General features: G+C 38.6%; 1 protein-coding gene across 1 annotated transcript; it reads left to right on the top strand.

Annotated features, from left to right (window-relative positions):
• The first annotated feature begins 3,000 nt into the window (after positions 1 to 3,000).
• Positions 3,001 to 23,037, top strand: LOC128703009 (uncharacterized). Its single transcript, XM_053797548.2, has 3 exons — positions 3,001 to 3,520; positions 11,986 to 12,085; positions 19,884 to 23,037. The coding sequence occupies exons 1-3, from the start codon at positions 3,322 to 3,324 to the stop codon at positions 20,035 to 20,037; spliced, it is 453 nt and encodes a 150-aa protein (XP_053653523.2). The 5' UTR covers positions 3,001 to 3,321; the 3' UTR covers positions 20,038 to 23,037.
• Positions 23,038 to 23,987: the final 950 nt, after the last annotated feature.

The raw sequence follows: 23,987 nt of genomic DNA, 5'->3' as shown, positions 1-23,987 counted from the left end.
GTGTAAAACGAAAGCCTGTAATTGTTTTACATGATGGTAGGATTGCTGGTATCTTTTTTCTGTCTCAAAAACATGCAAGATTTCAGGTATGTCTTGTTACTTCTACTTACACTTAGGTCATACTACACATACATGTACAAGCATATTTTTACACACCCCTCTGGGTTTTCTTCTATTTTCTTTCTAGTTCTTGTTCTTGTTTATTTCCTCTTACCTCCATGGGGAAGTGGAACAGAATTCTTCCTCCGTAAGCCATGCGTGTTGTAAGAGGCGACTAAAATGCCGGGAGCAAGGGGCTAGTAACCCCTTCTCCTGTATATATTACTAAATTTGAAAGGAGAAACTTTCGTTTTTCCTTTTGGGCCACCCTGCCTCGGTGGGATACGGCCGGTGTGTTGAAAGAAAGAAAGAGGGGGGCAATGTGGCAGATGTTGCAAGTGTATGGTGTAGGAGGTAAGTTACTGAAAGCAGTGAAGAGTTTTTACGAGGATAGTGAGGCTCAAGTTAGAGTATGTAGGAAAGAGGGAAATTTTTTCCCAGTAAAAGTAGGCCTTAGACAAGGATGTGTGATGTCACCGTGGTTGTTTAATATATTTATAGATGGGGTTGTAAGAGAAGTAAATGCGAGGGTCTTGGCAAGAGGTGTGGAGTTAAAAGATAAAGAATCACACACAAAGTGGGAGTTGTCACAGCTGCTCTTTGCTGATGACACTGTGCTCTTGGGAGATTCTGAAGAGAAGTTGCAGAGATTGGTGGATGAATTTGGTAGGGTGTGCAAAAGAAGAAAATTAAAGGTGAATACAGGAAAGAGTAAGGTTATGAGGATAACAAAAAGATTAGGTGATGAAAGATTGAATATCAGATTGGAGGGAGAGAGTATGGAGGAGGTGAATGTATTCAGATATTTGGGAGTGGACGTGTCAGCGGATGGGTCTATGAAAGATGAGGTGAATCATAGAATTGATGAGGGGAAAAGAGTGAGTGGTGCACTTAGGAGTCTGTGGAGACAAAGAACTTTGTCCTTGGAGGCAAAGAGGGGAATGTATGAGAGTATAGTTTTACCAACGCTCTTATATGGGTGTGAAGCATGGGTGATGAATGTTGCAGCGAGGAGAAGGCTGGAGGCAGTGGAGATGTCATGTCTGAGGGCAATGTGTGGTGTGAATATAATGCAGAGAATTCGTAGTTTGGAAGTTAGGAGGAGGTGCGGGATTACCAAAACTGTTGTCCACAGGGCTGAGGAAGAGTTGTTGAGGTGGTTCGGACATGTAGAGAGATTGGAGCGAAACAGAATGACTTCAAGAGTGTATCAGTCTGTAGTGGAAGGAAGGCGGGGTAGGGGTCGGCCTAGGAAAGGTTGGAGAGAGGGAGTAAAGGAGGTTTTGTGTGCGAGGGGCTTGGACTTCCAGCAGGCATGCGTGAGCGTGTTTGATAGGAGTGAATGGAGACAAATGGTTTTTAATACTTGACGTGCTGTTGGAGTGTGAGCAAAGTAACATTTATGAAGGGGTTCAGGGAAACCGGCAGGCCGGACTTGAGTCCTGGAGATGGGAAGTACAGTGCCTGCACTCTGAAGGAGGGGTGTTAATGTTGCAGTTTAAAAACTGTAGTGTAAAGCACCCTTCTGGCAAGACAGTGATGGAGTAAATGATGGTGAAAGTTTTTCTTTTTCGGGCCACCCTGGCTTGGTGGGAATCGGCCAGTGTGATAATAAAAAAAAAAAAAAAATATATATATATATATATATATATATATACATATATATATATATATATATATATATATATATATATATATATATATATATATATATATATATATATATATATATATATATATATATATAAATAAACATTTTTTAAAGAATATAGTTTTACATGCAAAATACAATGAGAAATAATATAAATCACTAATGAAATGGATAAATGAACATTTAAATCACTATTAAATATCTATACTGAAGACTCTTGTTGGCATGTGGAAGGAGGTGAGGAGGGGAGAGTGAGGAGGGGAGAGAGATGAGAGGTTATCTCTACCACCATCACTTCCACCCTATACCACCATCACTACCACCATCATTGCCACCCTCTACCACCATCACTACTGCCCTCTACCACCATCACTACCACCCTCTACCACCATCACAACTGCCCTCTACCACCATCACTACCACTCTCTACCACAATCACTACCACCCTCTACCACAATCACTACCACCCTCTACCACCATCACAACCACTACCACCCTCTACCACCATCACAACCACTACCACCCTCTACCACCATCACAACCACTACCACCCTCTACCACCATCACAACCACTACCACCCTCTACCACAATCATAACCACTACCAGGCACTTTCTTTACAAGATTCGCATGCAACTACCTTGCCTTTTCGCAAATGATCGACTCCACAACACTACCTCCCACTAACTGTCTTTTGTTGATCCACACCAACAACTTCTCCACATCTTCAATTGTTTGTGATCTCTGTTTTGTTAGCATATTTACCACTTTCGCATATTTACCCCTTTCTACTTTCTTTGCTTGGATGGAACAGATTGTTGATTTTGACTTCCCATACATCCTGGCAAGCTCGGCTAAATGTATGCCACTTTCGCATTTTTCTACAATCTCTCTCTTGAAATCTATTGTGTTTCTCACCTTCTTTACCAAAGGGCTGGCACTAGGAACTTTCTTTGGGCCCATGGTGACTTATTTTGCAGTCGCACTCAACAGTTAATACTGCACTGTCAAATGCAGTTACAATGTGGATGGTAGGAGCCAAGCACATAAAATATGCTAACATCAGTCAACACAGATCCAAGTTAATGATTCAAAATTACTGTTCCACCCACTAATCTTACTTTTATGTATGTTTTTTAACTGTGAAATGTTATCATCCTATTTGATGACTGAACAATGCTTCGATATATCAACAATGAAATAAAACTGCACCATTGTCTCAATACTGGAACATTGGAACACAAGTCAAAATAATGGCGTGTTAAATCAACAGTGTTGGAAACAAGAATGTGAGTGCCAAGTCTAGATTGTGTATATGTACATGAAAATGTTTTCTAACAGCATCTGAGTATACTTATGTTTCCTTCAACCATTTTCAGTTTGCTATGTATCAACTATTAAATTTCCCATGACCAGCACCTTATCACATTCTTACTCCAGTACTCAAATCATAACATTTATCACAGACATTCTACTCCCCTTGTGGGCCTGATAAGACCATCATCACACTAATTAGACTTTAATATATTTACAGAGAGCCTAGAGCAGGGAAGCTGCCAACCAGGATTCCTAATGTTTGCTGGAAACAAATGTCTGCATGTATCTATTGGTTATTACTTGAATCACTCAGTGTCATGGATAACAACCTGGGATGAGGCTCGAGAACGATGCATGACGATGAGTGATGATATTTGGACTTCAGACTTGGCTTACTCGATTAATGAAGACACCTTGTACCAATTTAATGACTACATAGCTAACAACCAAACTGGTAATTAATCTAAATGCATGCACAGTAAACTTAAAAAAGTGTCTAGACCTTAATAGGGGCTCTTCCGTAGCCTTTGCTGTTCCACTGGTGATCTATCAATATGCTGAACTTTAGATACTATGAATCATAAAGGCTCTATCACAAATTTTCAGATAATACTTTACCTAGCTTTAACCATCTTCATAGATAAATAATTCAAAACAAAATGTAATATCAAGATATAGTGAAATACAGAAGAGCAAATAAAATAGGCGAGGCACTGACGGAAGAAAAAAATAGATATACAAATACAGAAATGTGAGAATAGCAAGGGAACATATGGAAAAATTCATTAAGAATGAATGTACCATAGTGACACTATGAAAAGAGAAGTAGTGTTTTTGAGAGATAGAAAGAACATATGTATTGGGAAATTGTTGAATGTACAGTAGATGATAATGGGGAAGGGGATGGGGGGTTGCATTAAATTTATGCCTGAAGCAAAAAGGGACAAAACCTGTAGGTACAATATCAGGTAGGGAGACTCCAAGGAATTACTAACATTTTGTCATACATGTGTGAAAACAGCACCATACTAAACATTTTACCTCTAAAAAAATACGTACTGATCATTTATTTTTGTCTTGTGAATATGTAAGATTGTAGGTAAATCTTACAAATTTCTACATGTACTTATTATGTATTTATATTGACTTTCCTGTGTGTGTATACCTTCATAGTTCTTATTTTAGGGACATTGCAGTTCAGAGTGTTATTTGAACTGTGATGTCTGCACACTTCTGGCAAGACATGTTGAATGAATAACGATAAATGCGCTGCCTTTTTAGAACCACTTTCCCATGGTGGATGGCTGGCGTAAAAAAAAAAAAAATCTTAAATATTTTCTTTTCACTTTATGAGGTTTGGTCTGAGACCGGGCCACCAGTGATCACCTTCCCCAGAACATTCAACATTATAGCTACTTGAACATTAAAATGGTATAAAATACCGACAGGTTGTTAGGTAAGACACATATGCAACAGTTAGGTATCTTTATTTCGAAATGTTTCGCCTACACAGTAGGCTTCTTCAGTCGAGTACAGGAAAGTTGATAGAAGCAGAAGAGACTTGAAGACGATGTAATTAGTCCATCACCCTTAAAGTTTTGAGGTGGTCAGTCCCTCAGTCTGGAGAAGAGCATTGTTCCATAGTCTGAAACTTTCCTGTACTTGACTGAAGAAGCCTACTGTGTAGGCGAAACGTTTCGAAATAAAGATACCTAACTGTTGCATATGTGTCTTACCTAACATTATAGCTACTTTATGATGAGTCATAAATGAATGAAGAAAATGAGTGAACAAAGAGAAGATAAAAGTGGGAAAGTGTTAGAATGATTAGTGCAGCTGTTTAATTTTTTTTTTCAACAAGTCGGCCGTCTCCCACCGAGGCAGGGTGACCCAAAAAAGAAAGAAAATCCCCAAAAAGAAAATACTTTCATCATCATTCAACACTTTCACCACACTCACACATTATCACTGTTTTTGCAGAGGTGCTCAGAATACAACAGTTTAGAAGCATATACGTATAAAGATACACAACATATCCCTCCAAACTGCCAATATCCCAAACCCCTCCTTTAAAGTGCAGGCATTGTACTTCCCATTTCCAGGACTCAAGTCCGACTATATGAAAATAACCGGTTTCCCTGAATCCCTTCACTAAATATTACCCTGCTCACACTCCAACAGATCGTCAGGTCCCAAGTACCATTCGTCTCCATTCACTCCTATCTAACACGCTCATGCACGCTTGCTGGAAGTCCAAGCCCCTCGCCCACAAAACCTCCTTTACCCCCTCTCTCCAACCCTTTCGAGGACGACCCCTACCCCTCCTTCCTTCCCCTATAGATTTATATGCTTTCCATGTCATTCTACTTTGATCCATTCTCTCTAAATGACCAAACCACCTCAACAACCCCTCTTCTGCCCTCTGACTAATACTTTTATTAACTCCACACCTTCTCCTAATTTCCACACTCCGAATTTTCTGCATAATATTTACACCACACATTGCCCTTAGACAGGACATCTCCACTGCCTCCAACCGTCTCCTCGCTGCTGCATTTACCACCCAAGCTTCACATCCATATAAGAGTGTTGGTACTACTATACTTTCATACATTCCCTTCTTTGCCTCCATAGATAACGTTTTTTGACTCCACATATACCTCAACGCACCACTCACCTTTTTTCCCTCATCAATTCTATGATTAACCTCATCCTTCATAAATCCATCCGCCGACACGTCAACTCCCAAGTATCTGAAAACATTCACTTCTTCCATACTCCTCCTCCCCAATTTGATATCCAATTTTTCTTTATCTAAATCATTTGATACCCTCATCACCTTACTCTTTTCTATGTTCACTTTCAACTTTCTACCTTTACACACATTCCCAAACTCATCCACTAACCTTTGCAATTTTTCTTTAGAATCTCCCATAAGCACAGTATCATCAGCAAAAAGTAACTGTGTCAATTCCCATTTTGAATTTGATTCCCCATAATTTAATCCCACCCCTCTCCCGAACACCCTAGCATTTACTTCTTTTACAACCCCATCTATAAATATATTAAACAACCATGGTGACATTACACATCCCTGTCTAAGACCTACCTTTACTGGGAAGTAGTCTCCCTCTCTTCTACACACCCTAACCTGAGCCTCACTATCCTCATAAAAACTCTTTACAGCATTTAGTAACTTACTACCTATTCCATATACAGTGGACCCCCGCATACCGTTGGCATCACATAACGATTAATCCGCATACCGCTTGCTTTAATCGCAAAAATTTTGCCTCGCATACCGCTTAAAAACCCGCTCACCGCTGTTCGTCCGAGACGCGTCCAATGTGCGGCCTGAGCCAGCCTCACATGTTCCGCCGGTGGCATTGTTTACCAGCCAGCCTCCACGGTAACATCCAAGCATACAATCGGAACATTTCGTATTATTACAGTGTTTTTGGTGATTTTTCTGGAAAATAAGTGACCATGGGCCCCAAGAAAGCTTCTAGTGCCAACCCTACAGCAATAAGGGTGAGAATTACTATAGAGATGAAGAAAAAGATCATTGATAAGTATGAAAGTGGAGTGCGTGTCTCCGAGCTGGCCAGGTTGTATAATAAACCCCAATCAACCATCGCTACTATTGGTGGTACAGCTGCTGCTGCTGCTGAACCACCGTCAGATGCTGCTGCACCTGAAGCTGCTGCTGCTGCTGTAGCATCGTCTGCTGCTGCTGTACCGTCAGCTGCTGTAGCATCGTCTGCTGCTGTAGCACCGTCAGCTGCTGCTGCTGTAGCATCGCTGCTGCTGCTGTAGCATCGTCTGCTGCTGCTGCTGCTGCTGCTGCTGTAGCACCGTCGCTGCTGCTGCTGCTGTAGCATCTGTCTGCTGCTGTAGCATCGTCTGCTGCTGCTGTAGCATCGTCTGTTGCTGCTGTACTCAGCTGCTGCTGCTGTAGCATCGTCTGCTGCTGCTGTAGCATCGTCTGCTGCTGCTGTAGCACGTCTGTCTGCTGTAGCACCGTGCTGCTGCTGCTGCTGTAGCATCGTCTGCTGCTGCTGTAGCATCGTCTGTTGCTGCTGTAGCATCGTCTGCTGCTGCTGTAGCATCGTCTGCTGCTGCTGTAGCATCGTCTGCTGCTGCTGTAGCATCGTCTGTGCTGCATGTCTGCTGCTGCTGCTGCTAGCACCGTTGTTGGTGTGGCTTATTGAGAATACCAAGAAACAATTAACCCCAGAGGATTTGCCACCCAGGATAACCCAAAAAAGTCAGTGTCATCGAAGACTGTCTAACTTATTTCCATTGGGGTCCTTAATCTTGTCTCCCAGGATGCAACCCACACCAGTCGACTAACACCCAGGTGAACAGGGAAAAATGCCTGGAACTAGTGCTCATATTGGTGAATTTAAAGCCAGCAAAGGTTGGTTTGAGAGATTTAAGAATCGTAGTGGCATACACAGTGTGATAAGGCCTGTTCTGGAAGAAAATGCCAAACAGGACCTACAGTACTCAGGAGGAAAAGGCACTCCCAGGACACAGTGTCTCATCAGTCATTGCTGCATCTTCAATAAAGGTAAGTGTCATTTATTCTTCATTTAGTAGAGTAGTACATGCACAATATATATTGTGCATGTACTACTCTACTATTGTGCATGTATCCTTCTCTTTGTGTGTAGGAAAATGTATATTTCATGTGGTAAAAATTTTTTTTTCATACTTTTGGGTGTCTTGCACGGATTAATTTGATTTCCATTATTTCTTATGGGGAAAATTCATTCGCATACCGATTATTTCGCATAACAATGAGCCCTCTTGCATGGATTAAAATCGGTATGCGGGGGTCCACTGTACTTGCAACATCTGCCACATTGCTCCTCTATCCACTCTATCATATGCCTTTTCTAAATCCATAAATGCAATAAAAACTTCCCTACCTTTATCTAAATACTGTTCACATATATGCTTCAATGTAAACACTTGATCTACACATCCCCTACCCACTCTGAAGCCTCCAATGTGCTCATCCGCAATCCTACATTCTGTCTTACCTCTAATTCTTTCAATTATAACCCTACCGTACACTTTTCCTGGTATACTCAGTAAACTTATTCCTCTATAATTTTTACAATCTCTTTTGTCCCCTTTCCCTTTATATAAAGGGACTATACATGCTCTCCGCCAATCCCTAGGTACCTTCCCCTCTTTCATACATTTATTAAACAAAAGTACCAACCACTCCAACACTATATCCCCCCTGCTTTTAACATTTCTGTCATAACCCCATCAGTTCCAGCTGCTTTACCCACCTTCATTCTACATAATGCCTCACGTACCTCCCCACACTTACATTCTGCTCTTCTTCACTCCTAAAAGAAGGTATACCTCCCTGGCCAGTGCATGAAATTACCGCCTCCCTTTCTTCCTCAACATTTAAAAGTTCCTCAAAATATTCTCGCCATCTACCTAATACCTCCCTCTCCCCATCTACTAACTCCCCTACTCTGTTTTTAACTGACAAATCCATACTTTCCCTAGGCTTTCTTAACTTGTTTAACTCACTCCAAAATTTTTTCTTATTTTCATTAAAATTTCTTGACAGTGCCTCTCCCACTCTATCATCTGCTCTCCTTTTGCACTCTCTCACCACTCTCTTCACCTTTCTTTTACTCTCCATATACTCTGCTCTTCTTATAACACTTCTGCTTTGTAAAAACCTCTCATAAGCTACCTTTTTCTCTTTTATCACACCCTTTACTTCATCATTCCACCAATCACTCCTCTTTCCTCCTGCCCCCACCCTCCTATAACCACAAACTTCTGCCCCACATTCTAATACTGCATTTTTAAAACTATTCCAACCCTCTTCAACCCCCCCACTACTCATCTTTGCACTAGCCCACCTTTCTGCCAATAGTCGCTTATATCTCACCCGAACTTCCTCCTCCCTTAGTTTATACACTTTCACCTCCCTCTTACTTGTTGTTGCCACCTTCCTCTTTTCCCATCTACCTCTTACTCTAACTGTAGCTACAACTAAATAATGATCCGATATATCAGTTGCCCCTCTATAAACATGTACATCCTGGAGCCTACCCATCAACCTTTTATCCACCAATACATAATCTAACAAACTACTTTCATTACGTGCTACATCATACCTTGTATATTTATTTATCCTCTTTTTCATAAAATATGTATTACTTATTACCAAATCTCTTTCTACACATAGCTCAATTAAAGGCTCCCCATTTACATTTACCCCTGGCACCCCAAATTTACCTACTACTCCCTCCACAACATTTTTACCCACTTTAGCATTGAAATCCCCAACCACCATTACTCTCACACTTGATTCAAAACTCCCCACGCATTCACTCAACATTTCCCAAAATCTCTCTCTCTCCTCTACACTTCTCTCTTCTCCAGGTGCATACACGCTTACTATAACCCACTTTTCACATCCAATCTTTATTTTACTCCACATAATCCTTGAATTAATACATTTATAGTCCCTCTTTTCCTGCCATAGCTTATCCTTCAACATTATTGCTACTCCTTCTTTAGCTCTAACTCTATTTGAAACCCCTGACCTAATCCCATTTATTCCTCTCCACTGAAACTCTCCCACCCCCTTCAGCTTTGTTTCACTTAAAGCCAGGACATCCAGCTTCTTCTCATTCATAACATCCACAATCATCTCTTTCTTATCATTTGCACAACATCCACGCACATTCAGACTTCCCACTTTGACAATTTTCTTCTTCTTATTCTTTTTAGTAATCTTTACAGGAAAAGGGGTTACTAGCCCATTGTTCCCGGCATTTTAGTTGACTTTTACAACACGCATGGCTTACATAATATGAAGGGGTTCAGGGAAACTGGCAGGCCGGACTTGAGTCCTGGAGATGGGAAGTACAGTGCCTGCACTCTGAAGGAGGGGTGTTAATGTTGCAGTTTAAAAACTGTAGTGTAAAGCACCCTTCTGGCAAGACAGTGATGGAGTGAATGATGGTGAAAGTTATTCTTTTTCAGGCCACCCTGCCTTGGTGGGAATCGGCCAGTGTGATAATAAAAAAAAATATTATTATTATTATAATTATTATTATTATAATCAAAAAATGCTAAATCACAAGGGCTGTCATTTCATAAGAAAAAAAAAATTGTTTTTTTTCGACACCAGGAGACACCTCAGAATTTGGTGTTTAGACAGTCAAGAGGTTAATCCCTCACCTCTTGCCAACACCTGAGCATTCACTTCTCTTACAACCCCATCTATAAATATATTGAACAACCATGGTGACATCACACATAACTTTTACTGGGAAATAATCTCCTTCTCTCCTACATACTCTAACCTGAGCCTCATTATCCTCATAAAAGTTCTTCACTGCTTTCAGTAACCTACATCCTATTCCATATATTTGTAACATTTCCATCCTATTATATGTCTTTTCCAAATCCATAAATGTCACAAAAACCTCTTTACCCTATTCTAAATACTGTTCAACTATATGTTTTACTGTAAACACTTGATCGATACACCCCCTACCCTTCCTAAAGCCTCCTTGTTCATCTGCGATACTGCTCTTTGTCTTACTCTTAATTCTTTCAATAATAACTACCATACACTTTACCAGGTATACTCAACAGGCTTATTCCCCTATAATTTTTACACTCGCTTTTGTCCCCTTTGCCTTTACACAAAGAACCTATTCATGCTCTCTGCCAATCCCTAGGTACCTTACCCTCTTCCATACATTTATTAAATAAATGTATCAACTACTCCAAAACTATATCCTACCTGCTTTTAACAATTCTGTCTCTATCCCATCAATCCCAGCTGCTTTACCCCCTTTCATTCTACCCACTGCCTCACGCACCTCCTCCACACTCACAACTAGCTCTTCCTCACTCCTACAAGATGTTATACCTCCTTGCCCAATGCACGAAATCAAAGCTTCCTTGCCTTCATCAACACTCAAAATACTCCTCCCTCCTTGTATCATTTCTACTGTGTAAAAACCCCTCATATACCAACTTTTTCTCTCTTACTACTCTCTCTACCTCATCATTCCATCAATCATTCTTCTTCTCTCCCACACCCACTTTCCTGTAATCACAAACTTCTGCTTAACACACTAATGCTACATTCTTCAACCTACCCCATACCTCTTCAACCTCACTGCCTATACTCTCACTAGCCCATCTTTTTTTCCAATAGTTGTTTATATCTTACCCCAACTACCTCTTTATTAATATACATGCATATATTTTATTGGGCACATACAAGCCTCACTACAAGTGATGACCAGTAATAAAACATGCATGTAAAATTGTAGCCATAAGAAAAGTAAGAGGAAAACCTCTCACTATGTGTACCCTCAGCAAACACCTGAAATACCATTCAATATTTGCACTGTCATAAGAGCCAATATTCATTTTATTTCATTTCTTTTTCTAACCAAGAATTAAAATAATAATAATAATAATAATAATAATAATAATAATAATAATAATAATAATAATAATAGTAATAATAATAATAATAATAATTTATTTTGACATGATACATAGTTGTACAAAGGAATATAATAGTCGAGTGTACGTATATGCGAAAAGCCCCTTGTATGCAGAGCATTTCAGGCAAACTTAAAGTTAACCTAAGATTAATTAGGCTATAAAAGATTAAATGGCCATTAGATGAGTTACAGTAAATACTACAAGTGATGTTTATGTGTGAACACTTCAATTTCCAGATTAATAATGGAGTACTTTAAGACTATATATATTACCATATATCAAAGCAATCCATGTATTGGAGATAGTGTCAAAGGTATAAAACTTTCTATGTACTGAACTTTTAAATGTTGCACATTGTACAGAACTAATTCTAAATCAGAATTTTTGCAAATATTGCAGGCATGAGAGGTCTTGTTTTCTGGGTAGGAGCCTTCAAGATCAACACTGTCTCACAATGGGAGTGGACTGATGGACAACTGGTTGACTCCATGTCTTATGTGTATGTTCACCATTATTTCAAGTCATTTAATTTTTCTGAAGAAATATTCTTCCACTAGTACTGTATCTCACATGCTTCAAACTTCAATGTCTTGATGCTGCCTATTATTATTATTCTTATTATTTTTGTAATACACTGGCCATCTCCCACCAAGGCAGGGTGACCCAGGAAAGATGTAATGAAAGTTTTTCTTCCTTTTACATTTAATAATTTATACTGAAGAAGGGGTTACTAGCCCTTTGCTCCCACGACGAGCATGGCTTACGGAGGAACAGTTCTTCTCCACTTCCCCATTGAGATTATATTTATGGGGAAGGTTTAAACCTATAGAGATCACACAGGGTTTGGGTAATGAGATGTGGGGGGTGGGGGTTAATAAGATTTGATCTGGGAAAGAGGACACTTTCAATTCCTTCAATCAAGACCTGGTATGCAAGCCCTGCCTATCAAACATTTACAGGTCCACCATCACAAATCTGGCAATCAGATATCCGGTTCCATCAGTTACTCAGCACTAATTTTGGCTAGCATAATTTCAAATTTCCAGGGTTGCCACACCAACCTGCTGGTACTGTTTGGTGGCGCTACTTGCTGCATAAGTCATTCCAATTTCTTTTTCTCTATTTACTGTTATAACCTGCCTACTTTTAGCCCTAGCCATGGTTCCAACAAATAAAAGAAATGTTTCTCGTTGTGTAAAGCACCTACACAATACATTTTTCATTAAAGATAAGGTGGCTCTGAAGCCACTGTCGGTTGCTATGAGCTCAGTCTCGTGGTGCAGGGGAATATGCTTTATTATTATGCTAATATCAACACTATGGCTTATTTGCCTATTACAACTGATCTAATATGACATAATAAAGAATATAAATAACATAAAAACATGTTAAATACTCCAGAATGAATAATATTTGGCATAATACCGAGCAGTTCGACGGAGGTATGAAGAGGATGTGGGATACAAGTACCATTTTCTTATCCCCGTCTTGGGGGCTTATATTAGAGAAAACAGAGTATAGCACAGGGCTAACTGTGCTATACACTTGTACTGCACCATAAAACTGAAACAAAAAAGTTATTTTCTCTACATAGATTATCACACACAGCACCATATGTATAGAGAACCTAGGATAACCCAAAAAAGTCAGACAAAGTGGCATATTTCTAGTGCCTGGCTTGGGCTAGCCATGTATGATTTTTGGTAAATATTTGATTCCCAGCCAGGGTAAATACATTGGGTGTGTTTCTTTACACCTGTTGTCTATGTTCACCCATCAGTAAATGGGTACCTGGTGTTAGTGGATTGGTGTGGGTATTATCCTGGGACACTGACCTAATTTACCTGAAATGCTTAGCATAACAAGGGGCTGTCTATATAGTAGTATGTCACTGATGTCAGCTAGGCCTGTATATCATGTACATGTATGTGTAGTAAATAAAGATATTATTATTTTTTTCTCTCAGTTGTTTGTTGGGCTATCTTAATGAAACTTGGGCAATGTATGATGGAAAGAGGCCTCTTAACATATACCAAAAATGAAAGAAATCAGACCATAAGTAACAGAGTTCACTTCTCAGCCATTAGCAGACCCAGAGTGGTATATTTTCGTATGGTTTTTATGGTTGTATTCTCATTTTTTGGGTCTCACTTGATAGAATGGATGATATATTACAGAATTTTATTTTATTTTTATTAACACATCGGCCAATTCCTACCAAGGCAGGGTGGCCCGAAAAAGAAAAACTTTCATCATCATTCACTCCATCACTGTCTTGCCAGAGGGGTGCTTTACACTACAGTTCTAAAACTGCAACATTAACACCCCTCTTTCAGAGTGTAGACACTGTACTTCCCATCTCCAGAACTCATGAAAGCAATCGAGTCCAGCCTGCCGGACTCGACTGCTTTCATGAAGAAAAGTACCTTGAAATTGCGCTCACAGTAGTGGATATGTTTGATTCTTTAGCGATTTTCAAAAGTAAACAAATGAAGTCACCGTCTAATACGTGTGCGCCTGCCAGTCCAAATTCCTATACGCAGTCACGAATGGGTTGACATTCTTTATACAATTATTACAATAATGCAATAGTCTGCATAACAGTAAATCTTCTATTTTTTTTGTGCGAATAAAATTTCTAAATGGTAAGCAAGAGTAATATCAGAGGGGCCTGGAGCCATGACTAATAAACATAGAAAATGTTATTTTAGTGCCAGGAATATCTGCATTGTTTATTCTGGACCCTATTTAGAAATTGGCATGTTGAAATTTGTGAGAAATTGGCCAAATTGCCAATTTCTAACCACTTTACTGGGTAGTTGAAATAGGTGAATGGGCAGTTTCTTGTACTCAATCGACAGAATAGAAGTAAATAAGTAAGTTTATTCAAGTATACACAAATACAGTTACATAGATTATCATACATAGCAGCGTATGCATAGAGAACCTATGATAACCCAAAAAAGTCAAAGTGCTTTTTATTCAAGTATACACAAATACAGTTACATAGATTATCATACATAGTAGCGTATGCATAGAGAACCTATGATAACCCAAAAAAGTCAGTGACTTACTTCCAGTACGTACCTGGCTTGGGCTTGCCATATATGATTTTTAATAAATATTTTTTTTCTTGGTTGTTTGTTGGGCTATCTTATTGAAACTTGGGCAATGTATGATGGAAAGATGCTTCTTAATGTACACCAAAAATAAAAAAAAATGGACGATAAATAAGGGCTTTCACTTCTCAGCCATTAGCAGCCTCTTTGCGGTATATTTTCGTACGGTTGTATTCTTGTTTTTTTTTGGTCTCATTTGATAGAATGGAAGATATAGTACAGAAATAGATATGATTTTGATTGGTTTCATGACAAAAAGTACCTTGAAATTCAGCTCAAAGTAGCGTAAATGTTCAATTTTTGCCGATGTTCAATGAACTTTGTGTAAGTCAAGTTGGTTAATTTTATTAAGTGTATTCTAACCTAACCACTCCGAAATCTGGCAAACTCAGTAATCCGGCACACTATAGGTCCCAATGATGCCGGATTTGTGATGGAGGACCTGTATTACTGCTCTATCTACCAACTTGATGGCCTTTGATATCTTTATTATGTTTGAACTTATACATAGGGTTCACTTCCATTATCCCATACTACCTGGTCTAGTCCAGAACAAAGCAGTGGGGAGCAGTGACCCCAAGAACAAATAGGTCAGTAAACCTTCCCTCACAATGAAAAAGTTAATTTTTACATTTATTTATCTTGTTTTATAATTTATGTATACCACTGTTCTGATCCCAAATATGTATTTCAAACATTATCTCTAAAGTGTAAAGCCTGTTAACATTTTCACTGTCAGTCCTGTAATATTACGGCTTGCAAGCCAGTGTCGGTCCCTTAATACAATGCCAAAATTCTTGCAGCTTCCAGTCTTATGGGAGATAGCTGGTAAGCCTACATATGAGAGAATGGGTCTGAGTAGTCAGTGTGTGCAGTATTAAAAAAATCCTGCAGCATGCAGTGCATAGTGAGGAAAAAAAAAACTACAACTGTTTTTGGTTTAAAACAGCGACTTTGTGGTGTATTTTCATATGGTATTTATGGTTGTAGTCTCATTTTCTTGGTCTCATTTGATAGAATGAGAGATATACTACAGAAATAGAGATGATTTTGAATGGTTTACAGACTAAAAGTACCTTGAAATTAGCTCAAATTAGCGGAAATGTTTAATTTTCGCCAATGTTCAAAAGTAAACACATCATGTCATGCGTCCAATACACATCAACTGGTGGGTCTAATATGCTTTCACAAATGTGTTGATATTATTTATACCATTTTTACAATAATGCAGTAGTCTGCATTAACAGTAAATATTCTATTTTTTGTGTGAATAAAAATTCAAAATGGAATGCAAGCGTAATATAAGAGGGGACTGGAGACATGACTAATGAACAGAGAAAATGTTATTTTAGTATTAGGAATTTTTGCACTGTTTATTCTGGATCCTATTTTGAAATTGGCCTTCCTTGAATTTTTCTATGAAATTGGTCAAATTATCAATTTCTGATCACTTTACTGGGTAGTTGAAATAGGTAAATGGGCGGTTTCTTGTACTCAGTCAATAGAACAAAAGGAGTTTTAGCGAAATAGCTATGAGTTTGGCTGAAAATAAAGCTCAAAGTGGGAGAAATCACCGATGCATAAATGTCGCCCAGATCGCTAACTTCACGAGAGAATAATTCCACAAGTTTTCCACCAAATTTCGTACTTCTGGTTTCATTACCATCAGGAAAAGATTCTCTATCATCTCATAAGATTTTTTTTTTTTAAATCCTTTGACACTGAGACCAAGTTTGAGAGCAGGGGCCATGACAGTGAAAGGGTTAACTGAAACATGACCCCAAAAGGGAGGTGCAGTGATGCTACAAGGTCCTCTCACTCCAAGAACTGCACCTATCCTTTCCCTCCTTGGATTAAACCTGACTGCCTCCATTTCCCAGGGGTTGTATGATCCCTATTGGATAAGTTCCTCCCCCTTAATGTATCATAAGAATAATAATAATAATAATAATTGTAATTATAATTTTTTCTCCCAATGATGGCTATCTCCCACTGAGGCAGGGTGACCGAAAAAAGAAGAAAGGAAAAATTTCTTTTTAAATTTAGTGGTTTATACAGAAGGGGCTACTGGCCCCTTTGCTCCCAGCATTTTAGTTGCATCTTATGACATGCATGGCTTATGGAAGGATTCTTCTCCATTTCCCCATGGAGAATAATGATAATAATAATAATAATAATTAATAACTGTACCATGAAAGTTGTGAGCTAGTTCCTTGTTCTTTCAAGATTCTTATGCTATGGGGCTCAAACTTAAAGTCTGCAATAACAATTCTGGCCCTTAAACTCTGAAGCAAATCTCGTAACAAATCAGTAAATCTTCTCGAGTTTTCTTATTAGTCTGAGGAGGTATAGTAGCCATGATAGTGCTGCATACTCCAATATTGGCCTCAACCAAATGTAATAACCTTGACTGGAGACAGTTTAATATGGAGATATAGAGACTGTCTCCAATATCTCACAGAATAAGTCCACATTGAGGTTCATAAAACCTCTTGACTTCTAAAGTTGCATATGTAACTGAGACACTGTTTTGTGTGCCTCTAGTAACAGGTTTAATATTATGCCTACCACAAGCTTCTCCCCTTCTCATACATACCCTTACTACTACTCAGTTCATACAGTACTAGAGATTTCTTTCTTGCTTCTATCACCTTCCATTTATTGAGGTGAATTTGAGCGGCTATTCATCTGACCACTCTTAACCCTTAAATGGTCCAAATGTATATATACGTAAATAACAAAAAAGGCACAATACCGTGACTGGAACGATACACAAATAACCCGCACATAAAAGAGAGAAGTTTACGACGACGTTTCGGTCCGACTTGGACCACTGACAAAGTCACTTTGTCAATGGTCCAAGTCGGACCGAAACGTCGTTGTAAGCTTCTCTCTTTTATGTGCGGGTTATTTGTGTATATGTACATTTTTTCAACATCTGAAAGTATGTAAAAAAATGTAGATCATCTTTTTTGTTTTACATTTGAAAACGTGTAAAAAAAACTTTTATCTACATTTTTTTTGTTATATTTGAAAATATGTAAAAAAAAAGTAGATCTACTTTTGTAGCAATACGAATTTGAATGTCAATCTGTTTGGACCGTTTAAGGGTTAAAGCCTCACTATATCATCTAGTAGCTTTTTGCAATCAGTGGCAGTGTCAAGGGAAGCAAGGAGGGGAAGGCTGAAGACTCCTCGAAAGTTTCAATAGCTCCCCGAATGAAAATAAAAACACAGCTAGTAACATTTTTTCATGAGTACATTTTCCTTTTATAACTGCTCACATTTTTTCTTTCATACTGTAAAAGAATTATTTTATCCATTTCAATAACATTCCAGTTATTCACTCTATACAGTGGAACCCTGGTTTTCATCCTTAACCCCTTCAGGGTCCAAGGCCCAAATCTGAAGTGGTGCCCCAGTGTCCAAGAATTTAAAAAAAAAAAGTTTTGTTATTTTTTCTTATGAAATGGTAGAGAATCTTTTTGTGAAGGTAATAAAACAAAAAGTACGAAATTTGATGGAAAATTGACAAAATTATGCTCTCGCAAATTTTGATGTGTGAGCGATATTTACGAATCGGCGATTTTGCCGACTTTGACTCCCATTTTAGGCCAATTACATTATTCCAGTCAACCAAATTCTTAGCTATTTCACTAGTATTACATCTATTCTATCGATTGGGCACAAGAAATCGCCAAGTCAACTGTTTCAACTACAAATTAAAGTGATCGGAAATTTTTAATTTGGCCAATTTAACACAAAGTTCAAAATATTCCAATTTCAAAACAGGGTCCAGAATAAACAATGTAGGTATTCCTGGAACTAAACTAACATTTCCTCTGTTCATTAGTTATGTTTTGAGGCTTTACAAATAAATTCCATTTTGATTTTTTATTCACATAATGAATTGTTATTCACACCAAAAAATAGAAGATTTACTGTTATGCAATACTGTAATAATTGTATAAATATCATCACCATATTTGTGAATGCATATTAGACCCACCAGCTGGCGTGTATTAGACGTGTGAGGTCGTTTGTTTACTCTTGAATATCGGCAAAAATTTAACATTTCTGCTACTTTGAGCTCAGTTTCAAGCCATTTCCAGTGCTAAAACCAATCAAAATCATCTCTATTTCTGTAATATGTCTTCCATTCTATCAAATGAGACCAAGATATCACAAATACAACTATAAAAAACATACGAAAAAACGCTGCAAAGTCGCTGTTTCAATCGAAAAATCATGATTTCAGTTTTTTCTCTCATTATACACAGTGTGCTGCAGGATCTGTTTTATGTAGTGCACACATACCACATAGCTGTATTCTCTCATATCTAGGCCCAAATGTACCACTCACAGTTTATCAGAGTGAGCTGAGCTCATGACATAGATCTACGGTTTGGACCCTGAACGTAAAGCCGTAGATCTACGGGACGGACCCTGAAAGGGTTAATCCATTCCAGAATTTCGGTCGAAATCCGAAATGGACAAAAACCGAAGTAATATTTCCCACAAGAAATAATGTAAATACAATTAATCCGATCCAAACACCCAAAAAATATTAACAAAAAATCCATTTTATAGAGAATAGCTATAGTTTTACATACAGAAAACAATGAGAAATAAATATAAAGCACTAATGAAATGAATAAAAGAACATTTAAATAATTTTTACCTTTATTGAAGACTCTTGCTGGCATATGGAAGACAGCGAGGAGGGGAGAGGGAGGAGAGATTATCTCTACCACCATCACTACTAGCCTATAATACGATCACTACCACACACTACCACCCTCCACCATCATCACTACCACCCTCTACCACAATCACTACCACCCTCTATCACCATCACAACCACTACCACCCTACCACCATCACTACCACCCTCTACAAGTAACAAAGGCAGACTGAGTCACGTACTTGTGAGCAGGGCCGCGTCCAGGGCAGGCGGACACGTCTCATATGGATGATTTCCGAGTGGAGGTACGAAACCCAGAGTAAAATTTCGCCCAAAAATGTGGTTGAAATCTGAATTGTATGATATTCACACGGACGAAATCCGGGATTCCACTGTATTTTGTAGTAAAGATGTGTAAACCCTTGTAATAGGTGATTTATTCCATAAACATTAAGTTACTACTCATTTCTCAACATTTTATCTTAATCTTCCAGCTGGAATGCAGGCGAACCTGCCGAAAGTTCAACTGGCACCCGGGGAGTGCTTGTTCCAGCTAACTCTCACCGCTTCTACATGATATCCCAAACGAACACCTCCCATGCACCTTCCTTCATCTGTGAAGCTGCTCCCAAGTGTGACAGAGAATAGTTTTCAATGCCTGTTTTTAAAATGAACAGAACATACTGTACAAACACATGCTCCTACATCTAAGAGAGTACATAGATACTAACAGTTTCTAAACTGAACAGAGCACAGACACTGTATAAACACCTGTATATAAATATATAAAAATATCAGAGTGAAAATAGAAAAAAACCTGATCACTTTCATGTGCTTACACACATGTCTTCAGAGGAGAACTGAACAGATACAACACCTGCTACAAAATATAACAGAGTATAAATACTAACACCTGCTTCTGAATGTAACAAAGCACAGATACTGTATGAACACCTGTATCTAAATGTAACAGAGAACAGAGACTAACATCTCTAACAATGAAAAGCATAGATACCTGAACATACTTCTAAATGCAAGAGAAATTCAAAAGATTAGATATTGCGTAAACACCTGTACGTAAATATAACAGTGTACAGATGTCAACACTTGTATCTAGATATAATAGACTACATACCAACACCTGCTCCTGAATGTAACAGAACAGAGATACTGTATGAATACCTGCATCTAAATGTAACAGTATACAGATGTCAACACTTGCTCCTATTTAACAACAGATACTAACACCTGCTCCTAAATGCAACAGTACAAACATCTGCTCCCATGTAACAACAGATCCCAACACCTGCTCCTAAATGTAATAGCACAAACACAAACATCTGCTTCTATATGTAACACAGCATACATACCAACACCTGTCTATTTGACAAATAAGTCACACTGCTTGCCTTCTTGGGACAGCCTGGGTTGATAGCCCTTTGGGGTTAGTAACCCAAAGAATGTCCTCATTTTTTAGGACATAGCATTATTCCTTCACTAAAATTACACTAATAACAATTTTGTTGCAGATACTAAAGATGATACACTATTAGCATAATTACTAAGACATCATATAGAGTAATTCAACCAGTGGTAATTCTTCTTTCTTTCAATGCACCAGCCATATCCCACCGAGGCAGGGTGGCCCAAAAGGAAAAATGAAAGTTTCTCCGGCATGATAGTGGCTTTCTTTGTATTTAGCAAACCAAAATTATAATTACACATTTTAACTTTTACAAAGAAATAAATCTTTATCTTTATCTTTTATATAGAGGAGAAGGGGTTACTAGCCCCTTGCTCCTGGCATTTTAGTCGCCTCTTACGACACACATGGAGTGATAATTTTTTTTTTTAACAAGTCGGCCGTCTCCCACTGAGGCAGGGTGACCCAAAAAGAAAATACTTTCATCATCATTCAACACTTTCACCTCACTTACACATAATCACTGTTTTTGCAGAGGTGCCCACAATACAACAGTTTAGAAGTATATATGTATAAAAATACACAATATATCCCTCCAAACTGCCAATATCCCAAACCCCTCCTTTAGAGTGCAGGCATTGTACTTCCCATTTCCAGGACTCAAGTACGGTTATATAAAATAACCAGTTTCCCTGAATCCCTTCACTAAATATTACCCTGCTCACACTCCAACAGATCGTCAGGTCCCAAATACCATTCGTCTCCATTCACTCCTATCTAACACGCTCACGCACGCTTGCTGGAAGTCCAAACCCCTCGCTCACAACACCTCCTTTACCTCCTCCCTCCAACCTTTTCGAGGACGACCCCTACCCCGCCTTCCTTCCCCTACAGATTTATACGCTCTCCATGTCATTCTACTTTGATCCATTCTCTTTAAATGACCAAACCACCTCAACAAACCCTCTTCAGCCCTCTAATACTTTTATTTATTAACTCCACACCCTGTCCTAATTTCCACACTCCAAATTTTCTGCATAATATTTACACAATTATTATTATTATTTATTATTATCACACTGGCCGATTCCCACCAAGGCAGGGTGGCCCGAAAAAGAAAAACTTTCATCATCATTCACTCCATCACTGTCTTGCCAGAAGGGTGCTTTACACTACAGTTTTTAAACTGCAACATTAACATTTAACAGGGGTACTCTCAATGCCAAATCCACGGTTGAGGAAACATCTTCACAGTGACATCACTTCCAAAATTATTGACTTCTATCATTCTCCACATGTGAGCAATAAATGCCAGGGTTGAGACACTATGTTTCAGTAACAGGTATTGGTGGTAATCAGGAAAAAATACAAATTCTTTGTCTTGTTCAATTTGAAAGAAAAGTTTTTTCAAATACAGTGGCGCCTCAAGTTACAAACTTAATTTGTTCTAGGAGGCTGTTTGAGTGCTGATACCAAACTAATTTGTTCCCATAAGGAATAATGTAAATTAGATGAGTCCGTTTCAGACTCCCAAAAATACACTTACAAAAGCACTTAAAAAAGTACACTTACATAATTGTTTGAGTTGGGAGCTGTTCGAAGCTCGAGGTACCACTGTATGGCTAAAATCATGTTTATTTTACGTTTAAAAATGTGACTACAGAAGCAGAGCTAAGCTTATAGTGTTCTGTCTTCATTATTTAGTCAATCGTAAAGCTTTTTCAGGTCTGTCTTGCAGTACGAATTTGTAACAGAATAATTTTTTATAACATACGTACTGCGTTTAATCACCAACTATGTATCAGAAAAGTCTACTACTAAGAGCTCATTATCAGTGGCCAATTAGTTACTGTACTGAGGAGGTGAGGCTGAGCATCTGTGACAACTTTACTTAAGTTTGACATAAATGCTTAATAAAACTGACAAGTTAAAGAACTGGACACTTTTCCAACATTTGGAAACCTTTATTGTGAAAATGTTTTGCCAACAAGTGGCTTTCTCAGTCCAGTACAGAGATGAATGGTGGATGATGATGAGGAGTTGGAGGTAATCAGTCCCTCAGCCTGGGGGGCTGATTACCTCAAACTCATCCTCATCTTCCACCATTCACTCTGTACTGGACTGAAGAAGCCACTTGCTGGAAAACATTTCCACAATGAAGATTCCCAAATGTTGCAAAAGTGTCTAATTCTTCAAGCTGGCACTGGAAAAGCACCTAAAGTCAGTACCTGACCAGCCGGGCTGTGGCTCGTACGCTGGTTTGCGTGCAGCCAGCAGTAACAGCCTGGTTGATCAGGCTCTGATCCACCAGGAGGCCTGGTCACAGACCGGGCCGCGGGGGCATTGACCCCCGGAACTCTCTCCAGGTAAACTCCAGGTAAGTTACCTCAATATCTAATTTGGCACTGATGACAAAATCTTATTATTTTAAAAAGTTTTAAGTCTTTGGAAGTTAGAACTAGTGACTGAAACCTCCATTATTAATGAGATCTTGTGATTATTTATAAAAGTTGTATCATATGTGCAAGATAATTACTACTGTACTCTTGTACTTCATCAAAATTGCATTATTATTTAGAATAAAAAAGGCATTAACAAAAAAGATAAGAATGATTTCTCTATTATTCCTACTCTGTCTAGTAATGTCTTTGTCCCCTAACATAAAATTAAATATGTAATGCTCATAAATATTATTTAATTTGTTTATTAACACATCGGTCATTTCCTGCCGAGGCAGGATGACCAGAAAAAAGAAGGAACACTTTCATCAACATTCGCTCCACCATCATTCGCTCCACCATCATTCGCTCCACCATCATTCGCTCCACCATCATTTGCTCCACCATCATTCGCCACACCATCATTCGCCCCACCATCGTTTGCTCCACCATCGTTCGCTCCACCATCATTTGCTCCACCATCATTTGTTGCACCATCATTCGCTCCACCGTTATTCACTGACTTGTTCAATTGTTACCTCCAAAGAGTTATCTAAAACACTTGATACATGAAACTAAAATTACATATTATATTGCTTATTTAAATACCTGCAATGGTATTAAGTAATTTGTAAGTACAGTAACTAATTTCAATCTGTTCAGTATAGCCTGTAATTGTTTTACATGAAGGTAGGATTGCTGGTGTCTTTTGTCTGTCTCATAAATATGCAAGATTA

Source organism: Cherax quadricarinatus, chromosome 86, assembly GCF_038502225.1.
Source record: "Cherax quadricarinatus isolate ZL_2023a chromosome 86, ASM3850222v1, whole genome shotgun sequence".
Classification (NCBI taxonomy): Eukaryota; Metazoa; Arthropoda; class Malacostraca; order Decapoda; family Parastacidae; genus Cherax; species Cherax quadricarinatus.
The sequence above is the reverse complement of the archived record's forward strand: the minus strand, read 5'-3'. Positions and strand labels throughout refer to the sequence as shown.

Coding starts and splice junctions, on each gene's coding strand:
- LOC128703009 (XM_053797548.2), top strand. CDS start 3,322: ATGTTTGCTGGAAACAAATGTCTGCATGTATCTATTGGTTATTACTTG. Junction 3,521..11,985: donor CATAGCTAACAACCAAACTG/GTAATTAATCTA, acceptor CAAATATTGCAG/GCATGAGAGGTCTTGTTTTC. Junction 12,086..19,883: donor GTTGACTCCATGTCTTATGT/GTATGTTCACCA, acceptor TTAATCTTCCAG/CTGGAATGCAGGCGAACCTG.